Raw genomic sequence first — 9,700 nt, 5'->3', positions numbered from 1 at the left:
GATTTGATATTTTGAAATACAATGTGGACAACCTGATCAGAGTTGACAGTTGAACTCTGGGGTGTCCTATGATCATTTTGGTCAAGGGGATGAATTATATGAAAACTATATCCGCATGGGTTCTAAGGATGTTGTTCTACACATTCGATCTATCCGATCGTCGGGTACCATTGCTAGATGGTCACTTCGATTGGTACAGAAATTTGTTCTTGTACTACTGACTTAGGTTCGGACCTATGAGGTCACACACATTAGAGTTCATGATCCGATCAGATGGTTGATCAACGATTAAGAATCGTTCTAGGATTAAATGATCAATACGATTGACATTTAACCCAGTGCAAGTGTTGCAGGAGGATCGATTAGCAATTCGATTGCTAATTGGCTTAATTTGATTAAGCCAATGGGCTGAGATTAAGTCTAATTAAATATAATTAAATTAAATTTAGTTTGGACTTGATTGGATCAAGTCCAATTGGTTTATTGGATAAGCCAAGTGCAAGGAAAAATTAGTCCTAGTTCAACTAGGACTTGGGTCAATCTAATTTCTAATTTGATTAGAAAATTAAATCAGATTTAAATCTAATTTAATCTGATTAAATTAGGTTCTTAATTGGATTAAGACCTATTTTAATTAGGTTGATCTAATTTTGGTTTGATTTGGTTTGAGAAACCAAATTAAAACAAGTCATAAGATAGAATCCTAGTAAGACTAGGATTCCACCTTGCACCACATAAGCCTTCCCCACGCCCTCTCTCTCATTCAACACCAATCTCCACTTATTTTGTGTGACAAAAGTCCTCTCCCAGGTCTCTCCCACGTTCACAAAAGGTTTCCTCTCTTCTTTCTTACCTGGAAGGTGGTTTGGATCAAATCAAAAAGGAATAAGTTTGGATTTCGAATTCTATGAGATAGAGTTTTAGAAATCCAAAACTCTTTCAATTTTGCTCTGAATTTATCCAAATTTTTTTTGAAATTTTTATGACTTTTAGGGTATAAATTGTGCACCCTTTGCTAGTAATCCATGCACGAAAATATGGAGGAGGTGCTCAAGAGTTGGGTGCCCCTTAACTTGCCATGTTTGGATAAGCCTTGACTAGGTATTTGACCTAGACAAGGACTCTATCATATCTCTCTGTATAAAATGAGTTTCTTCATAAAATTTTCGAAGAAGACATAGATTTGAGAGACCTTTGAGCCATCCAAAAATCAGAGAGAAATACCTTTGGGTCGTGGAGATATAAAAGACACAAGTTAGGGTGTCTAGAGAGAGAAATGAGAAGAAGAAGAGGGTCTTCTTCTAGGGTTATTTGTTTTCATATCTTTCCTCCCTCCATCTTGAGTTTTCTGAGAGTGTCTCAGATCTAAAACTCCTCCTTTTACTTTTTATCTTTGGAAGAGTCCAAATCAAGAAGAAGGAGGCACCTGATCAACCATCAAAGAAGGATCAGCACAGTACTAGCATACTGTGCTGATTTTCTGAAGCAGAACTTCTGATCGAGATTCGTGGGCTCGTGTGTGCGGCTTGCAACATTATCCTCAAGCCCAGATCAGCGAGGTTAGAACGTCTAACTTGCAAGGTAATAGACCTGATCTATTATTTAATACATACATTAGATGTAGTATAGAAACATGTTGATATGATCAACATGTAGTTCATGCTATATTTATATATTTTAATTTTTGATTTAATGCTATATAATAATCATGTAATAGGATCTTAGATCTAGGAATTCTCTGATTTTAAAAAATAAATTTTGATTTATTTTAGTCTTTCGCTGCCTGATCTTGAAAAAGTTTCAAGATCTAACCCTGAAACCCTAGATCTGGTTCCTACACTACATTCATTGTGACCTTACTGAGATCAAGATTGAGAAAGAGTTTAATGATTAAACTCTTGCAGCTCATAAAACCATAGTCGAAAGCTCCTTCTGAGACTTCAGTCACTTCATCTTAAAAAGCGTCTGAATTTTTGTAGTCCTCGATCATCCTGGACATTCGCTCTTTATCTTTATCAAGTTGTCTCTGATATGAGACAAGAGCTTCTTCAAACTTTTTGATGACTGCCTCAGCCTCTTTCAATTTGGTCTCCAACTTCGAGATCCTATCAATTTGTTTCTGCAGCTAATCATCTTCATCATTCATCTGACGTTGGTTCTCCAACATCTACTTATTCTTCTTTTTAATAGATTCTATTTTTTTATGAAGCTACTTCTTCAGCCCCTCCGTCATTTCTCTTTCTTTGGCAGTCTTTTTCTCTACTGCCTTCTTGGCCTCCTCATCTGTTTTTTTGACTTCCTTCTCAGCCTTGAGCCCCTCTTTCAGGGACTTCTTATTTTCATAAAACCATGTCATGTGCTCATGGAGCAACTTGAAATACATGGCTAACTGCAAAGAAGAAAGGACATGGTCAGATCGGCAAGTAACCGATGTAAAAAAAAATAGAAGAAAAATGAAAAGTTACATTCATTATACTATTGAAACCATAATTTATTAATTGCTCCAAAGAGAGATCCCTCCTTCGAGCATCCAAGTCCTTCTAGGGCATCATTTTGTCAAATAGATCTCTACCCAATTTTGGCATCTCCAATAATGATGCTTTCGCCAAGTTGATCTTCTCTGATGAAGAGGATGTGGGTTGATGACTGAAATCTGAGACTTTTGACACTGGTCACCCGATTGAGCTGCCTTGATCGAGGTAAGAGGAGGAGAAGGTGTCTGCTTAGGGCATGCAGACTCTTTGGGAGGCAGCGGACGAGCCACCTCGGCAACTTGGTGAGTTAGTTTCATCGGTGGAATAGCAGAGATCAGCACAGCATCCATGTCAATCACTATCATCCTAGGTGATGATCGAGAGGTGGCCAACCTCAAAGGAAAGTGACAGTCTCATTGGTCTTCTTAGAGGCAGACTGATCGACTTGATCCTGCTTCCTCTTCTTGGATTCAGGTTTGAACTTCATTATTGCTGTTATACCAAAGCAAAGATTATTAGAGCAGAAAAATAGTGATAAGAAATGATAAAGTTATAAAGAAAAAGAATTGACATCAGACTTATCCTAGGGAGAGATTCGACCAAGGTTCTCAGAACCATTATGAATCAGATGGTTCGGGGCATGCCGAACTAGACCGACAGGAAATCGAAACGATTTCAATGGAGAACATGGAACACGTCGGTGTTGGAGAAGAAAGAGAGAAAAATAGAGGCAGAGAGAGAGGAGGAGCCCTCTGCAGTCGTCGGAGGATGGCGGAAGCCACCACGGATCGATTCATCCCATAGGACTACTGCAATGAGCAAGAAAGAAAGAGAGGAGGAGAGACCATCGGAGATGAGAGGACCAGATAGCGAAGAGGCCGTCAAAAGACTCTGGGTGGTTGCTGTGATTGCCAGATGGCGAAAGCGGCAAAAACAGAGTCATGATCGTGGAATAGGGGCTATCACCCCTGTTCACGTGTGGCCCTTTTTTAAAAATAGAGATTAACAATGAAGTCGGCAAACCATTTGTCAGTTTCACTACTTAAAAGATTTTTTTAAAAAAATTAAAATCAATGAAGCTGGCAATCAGATTGCTGGCTTCATTTTTTGAATTTTTTTAAAAATATATTAAACAGTGAAGCCAACAAATTATTTGTCGGTTTCACTTAAGTTTTTATTTTTTAAAAAAATTCATGAAATAGCAGCGTTGTCCTTATTTCATGCCCGTGGTGCGGCACGCATGTACTGCACCATCCGGTGGCTATGGCGGCTAGTCGAAGGCCATCCAACAGGCCCTCTGACTCCTCCATCCTTTTCTTTCTTCCTCCCTCTCTCTCTCTCTATTTCTCTCTCTTTCTTTCCTTTCCTCCTCCCAGTTTTCTTCCTTTTTTTGTTTCAGTTTGCGTTGGTCTGATCTGATATGGAACCACAGCAGACTGTGGCACTGACCGATCGGAACGGCCACCAATATCAGTACCAAAAATTTTGGATCTGACTAATGCCAGCATCAAATAGGGATTGGTCGGATACTAGTAAGCTCAACTTGGGTATTTTCATACCTAAAAGAGCCTCCTCATCCTCAGGTAGTGCTTCATTAATGGAGTTATATTTGGTTTCAAGGTTACACCATTTATAGCTAAAACCCCATGAAATATCGAAAGAAACAAAGAAAAAGTGATTTTTCCAATTGTGTATGGAGAAAGGAAGAGCATGACCAAATTTATATTGAGGACGAGGTGAAAAGTACCATCAATCTTTCTCATAAGGATATTTTTTTAGGATGAAAAGTATCCTAAAGAGAGAAATTCTAAGTTCTATGGCAAAAAATTTATAACAAATAATGAACATTAAGATCATCCTAATGGCATTGGGAGTGGTTTGAGCTGAACGAAATCTATAAAAATCTAAGACATTACTAAAGAAAGGATGTAAAGAAAATCAAAGGTCAGACCAAAGTACCTCATAATAAAATGCAATACAACCTTCTGGAGGTTTAGTTATCCTAGCTACCATCCTGATCTGGAGCTATTAGTTAAAATTCTTCAAAAATCAAGTATTTTTTTTTAAGTTCCTAAAGATCGAGATCGGTCAAGACAGATTGCTTAATATTCAGTTCGAGATAATCCAAAAGTCTCCTTATAGGAGATTCTGGGTCATCCCGACCTGAGGTGCTGACCTCAGCTGCTGCCCAAGATAAATTTTTTATTTTGAAATTGAATAGCAGTTGGATTGACTAAGGTATCTGACTATCCTGACTTGTCTCATTGCTATTTTCAGAAGATATTTTGAAAGAAAAAAGAATACAAAGATAGACAGAAAAAGAAAAACGGACAGAAGGAATAGAGCAAAGGAAAGAACTATCCAAAAAAGAAAAGTAAAGATCGAAAAAACCTAAAATCTCAAATTTTTGAAGCAAGAGCTGAAAGTACATACCTAAATAGATAGGGAAAGATCTGAGGAAGCTTTTGAAGAACTTCTTGACATCTTTCTTCTCTGACTTCGGTGACTGTGAGGGAATTTTTTCTCTGATATCGGCAATATAAGGGTTCTGGAAAAAACTCGACAGAGTTTCGACATAGAAAAAATAGTAAAATGATTTTTGAATAGAGAATAGACCTATTTATAAAACTTATCAACGGTCTGAATTGATTTGGTACATCGACAGATCGATACCACTTGTCAGCCATCCGATAATTCTACAGAGAGCCGTTTTGATGCACCTCCTTCTGATTGAGCTACATAGGCAGGATCCGTGTGATAGCTGATACAACCAATTACAATGTAACACCTGACACACAAATCTCAAAGATTAGCTGCTTAAACAATTATGGACTCCTGATTTTCTAAGTGCTCATCATTACTCAGTTTGGTGAGTCATTTATGAGAAATAGTGTGTCACTTCGAATGATTAAAAAATTTTATATTTTCAACTATCGATGGTATGGAGCATTTATGATGATAATACAAGTCAGATGAAGTCTCTTGAAAAGACTTTCCATATCCAATGTGAAGAACTTCACTACGGTCTGAAAAGTTAGAGGCATATATCGATACATGTTATCCGACCTCATCATCTAAACACGTGGCCACAGATTATTATCTGAATCATATGTTCTTTCAGGTCACATTAGTAGTTTACCGATCTTTTTCTTTGGTATAACATCCAAATCGGCCTAACCCAGAGCTGCTCTTAAAAAGTATAATGCTCCTCTCTGCTTATGACCGATCTGTAGTAATTTACTTCGGTATTAAACTGACATGGTTATTAATACTAAAGAAGATGTGATACTCAGTTCAGTCAGTCATCGATCTCAGCTGTGTCACCACAGTTTATTATCGATGTGTCCCAAAAGTACCAACAGTTATTCGGCAGCTATCATTCAGCTCGACATTAGCTGTCTTTTAGCTACACTCCAGTTCATCATCGCTCGGACAACCGTCCCATGATCTTTATACAGCTAGCTATTCTGTTATAACAAACTAACAGCTTAATAAATTCATAACGGCCTAATAAATTTTTCTTAAGGCCTAAACAAGCTCCCTCTATATAAAGGGCGATAAGGTACTCTCCAGGAGGTAAGTGAAGCTCACAGAGCTTAGACTCTGCTAAATTTTTTTCATTGAAGAAAATCAGAATTCTCTCCATCTCAAATTTTTACTTCTTGCTTTCTATTTTTTAATTTTTTACTATCTATTTTCAGGGCTCTGGCTAATTTAAACATCAGAGAGTTCTAAACCGAAGGGTATTCCACTAATTTCAGAACTTTTTTTTACAGATTCACTTATGGTCTACATCGATTTGATCCTTAGCAGCTTTCCAATTCAGTTCAAAACCGACCACATCATCTATCCTTCAGAGCCTTATAGCAACAATACTCGTCTATACATTTATTCTAAATAAAAATTAATGTGTAACATGGGCTCTTTCCATAATTTTTCTTTTTCTATTAAAAAAAAAAAAAAAAAAAAAGGGACATATCGTGATATAGCATAGAATTGTTATATAGTGAATAACCATCTTATTGTACAGCAAACCACCCCCCACCTCCCCCGCGCCAACACCACCCCCCCTCTCCAAACCCAAAAAAAAAAAAAAAAAACACCTTACTTCTTTAAGGTAAGAATTACTACTTTGCTTTTGAAAAAAAAAAAAAAAAAGTGTGGATTAAGTTGCGAGTTAGTGTTAGTGGGCCCGAGGAAGATCTAGTGTGCACTTAATGGGTGCGCTAATGCATTTCCCTTATCGTAATTTAAGAATGACATTTCCTTCTAGTAGAAGAGGAATATTGACTTTGATGATTCCGCACTCTTCTTAACATTAACTTACTGTTGTAACAGAGGAATTCCCATGACGGGACAAAATTGGATTTTGCCTGGTTGTCCACTCCTCTCGGAGGTTAGCTCCCCACCATCTTCTTTCACCGTCCCAAGTCCTTCACCACCATAAGCATCCACAATTCTTTTAATATTATTACATTCCGATAGACTAAGCCAGGGGACCATTAACCTTGGCAAGTTCTATAATGTATAATCCATTATCATAGCAAGAACCAAACATGGGACTCACTTCATTTGACCATGTTATGTGGCACTATATTCATGCCCCATTGTAGTTATGTGAGCCCAAACTTCACGTTGGGTCGATCTGTCCCCATCGTATCCTCATAAAATGGTTAATTTAGCTAAACACTAACCTGGGGTTGGCAATCGGATCAGGCTAAAAATCATATACAGATTGGATCAAAAAATTTCAAAAATCTAAATCAAATATATTTATTAAACCAATCAAAATTTGAAACCTAGTCCTATCATGTTTAATAAACAAGTAATCCGTTTAACCTATTAATCTGTACAATCTATTAGCCTATATAATCTATATAACTTATTAATCGGTTGACTTATTAACCTATTTAATAAACATGTAATCTACTTAACCCAATCCGACTAGATTTTTAAATGGATTAGACAAATTAAATGGATCAAGAGGTTAGAATTATCTAATTATTAAACAGTTTAAATGGACAACCAAGTTCGAATCTATTTATTATAGGTCAAACACAGACCAGATTGATGTATTGGACCACATTTTATCAGCCTTGCTTTAATCCCAAGGCCGGCTACATAAATTTATTTAAGTACCCGCATATGGCCCAACATTATTCTTCGCAAGACGGCCCAACCCACGTATCCACTCTAGATCGACCAATCAAAAATTGACACGAATTCCTTGAAACATGACGTCTCGTTTTTTAAAAGAACTAAATCGGATGGATTAAATTATTCGAGCATAGGTATCACCGTGGAAGTCAGAAAATAAAATGTCTTACAAACGAAATTAAACCGGAAAACACCACGCCCCTTTGGCTCTTTTTCTTAGCCACGAAGCTAATATTCTCGTGCTCGGTCCCACCAACGCCCAAAAAAGACAAGAGTCGAAAAGATTTAGCTATTATATTCCTCGGATACAGTATTTTCTAAGAACAGCCACGACAACGTTAATTTTATCTCAACCGTTCGTGCCCTGGAAATTCTCACTTATAGAGGGCTACGATGGGCCAAACGTTTTCCATGCTGTTGGGAAGGAAATAGCGGTTCCATCCTCCACCAAGCTGGTAGTGGACGCTGACTCAAGCGGGACCCGCAGGATACCCGCATCCGGGCTCCCCTGGACGACACGTGGATACTTGTGCTGCCCTGTGGGCCCCGCTCCACACCAATCTCCGGCCATAAATACCCGTCCCCTCCAACGCATTTCTTCCCTTTCCCCCGGCTCCCTCCCTCCTCTATCTGCTTAAATCCCGGTCCATTTTTTCGCCCCGCGGCTCGGTTCAGTCCTTTTCGGTACCGTCCGGTCCGTCACCATGTTGGCCCTCGAAGAAGCCCTCGACCTCCCGTTCCCGCTCCTCGAACAAGTCTTCAACGATGAGTTGGGCTTCACCCCCTGGGAGACCCAGCCGACCCCGGATCATGAAACGTTTGCCCGGACCGGACCTCAACCCGGCCGGGACGAACCGGACCGGCCTCCGTCCCTGGACGAGGAGAGACGGCGCCGGCGGATGATCTCGAACCGGGAGTCGGCTCGGCGGTCCCGGATGCGGAAGCAGCGCTATCTGGAAGAACTCCGGGCCGAGGTGAACCGGCTCCGGTCTGAGAACAGGGCCCTCGAGAACCGGCTTGCCACGATGGTCCACTGCTGCCTTCTCTTCCGCCGCGACAATGACCGGCTCCAGTCCGTGTCGGCCGCCCTCAACCGCCGTATATCGGAGCTCCGCCGTGTCCTGCTCCTCCGCCGGCAGCTCCACCGCCTGTCCTCACCTGCCTCCGCCACCGTCTGCGGCGGCTTCGCCCCTGGAACCGACCAGACCGTTTCGTCGCTAATTGTATAAAACGCTAAAAAAAATATCGGCAAACGAATTCGTTAACGAGGAAACGGCCAAAGCTGGTTGCTGGACTTAAAAAACGTATAAAACCGCTACTATTTATGGTTTTGGTAATTTAACGGCGGAAAATTATCGTTTGCTTTCTGCTTTATCTTTTTTTGGTCTTTTTATTTTTTCACTCCTTTTTTTTTTTTGGGTTAAAATCGGTCTGTGTATAAAGCTTGGGTCCTATTGGGCTGTTTTATTCGCTCAAAGGTTTTGTGCCTGCGTCCGTTAAGTAACCAAAAACGCTTTTCTTTTTTTTTTTTTTTTCGCATCTATAACCGAGACTGAGATCGTTATCTTGGGAAATTGAACTAATGTGATGCTTTTACCTGGAACTTGGGGTATTGGGGGAGATGGTGGGCTACTTTTGGGGCCACTTTAATTAAATTACTGGCTCTTCGTTTTGGACGACGAAAAGGACGCGATTCAAAAAGAGGGCATGGTGAAAGTTAGAACACTCTCGACACTTACGCTGCCTTGAGTGCATGTGGGCCCCACTTTTGGTGTTATGTGTAACAGTTGTTTTGCCCTTGGTCGTCGTAGTTAGGTTCCAATGCCATGTCTTGGGTCAGGATGTTACCGCTTTCGCTTTGTTGCTGTGCCGTACGGTAACCAGAATTGCAAGGAAATTTCCAAGTTGGCCAAACCGGTTTGTCATCGTGCTGTCTTTTTTGTCAACTCATCCCGGCCACTTGTGCAGCGAACCATGGAGATGTGCTTGAGAAGGCATTGAGCAAGTGGGTCTGGAGATGCATGGAAAGTTTCGATTTATGGCAACCGCCTTGTGCTCAGGGATATATC

General features: G+C 40.1%; 1 protein-coding gene across 1 annotated transcript; it reads left to right on the top strand.

Moving 5' to 3' along the window:
- Positions 1 to 3,288: 3,288 nt before the first annotated feature.
- Positions 3,289 to 9,115, top strand: LOC105055872 (uncharacterized). The gene is given in 5 exon segments (XM_010937878.4): positions 3,289 to 3,450; positions 6,813 to 6,870; positions 8,016 to 8,156; positions 8,159 to 8,292; positions 8,294 to 9,115. Coding segments are annotated over 5 exon segments (1,062 nt in total). The 3' UTR covers positions 8,861 to 9,115.
- Positions 9,116 to 9,700: the final 585 nt, after the last annotated feature.

This window comes from Elaeis guineensis, chromosome 13 (genome assembly GCF_000442705.2).
Source record: "Elaeis guineensis isolate ETL-2024a chromosome 13, EG11, whole genome shotgun sequence".
Taxonomy (NCBI): Eukaryota; Viridiplantae; Streptophyta; class Magnoliopsida; order Arecales; family Arecaceae; genus Elaeis; species Elaeis guineensis.
This window is presented reverse-complemented; position numbering and strand designations above follow the sequence as displayed.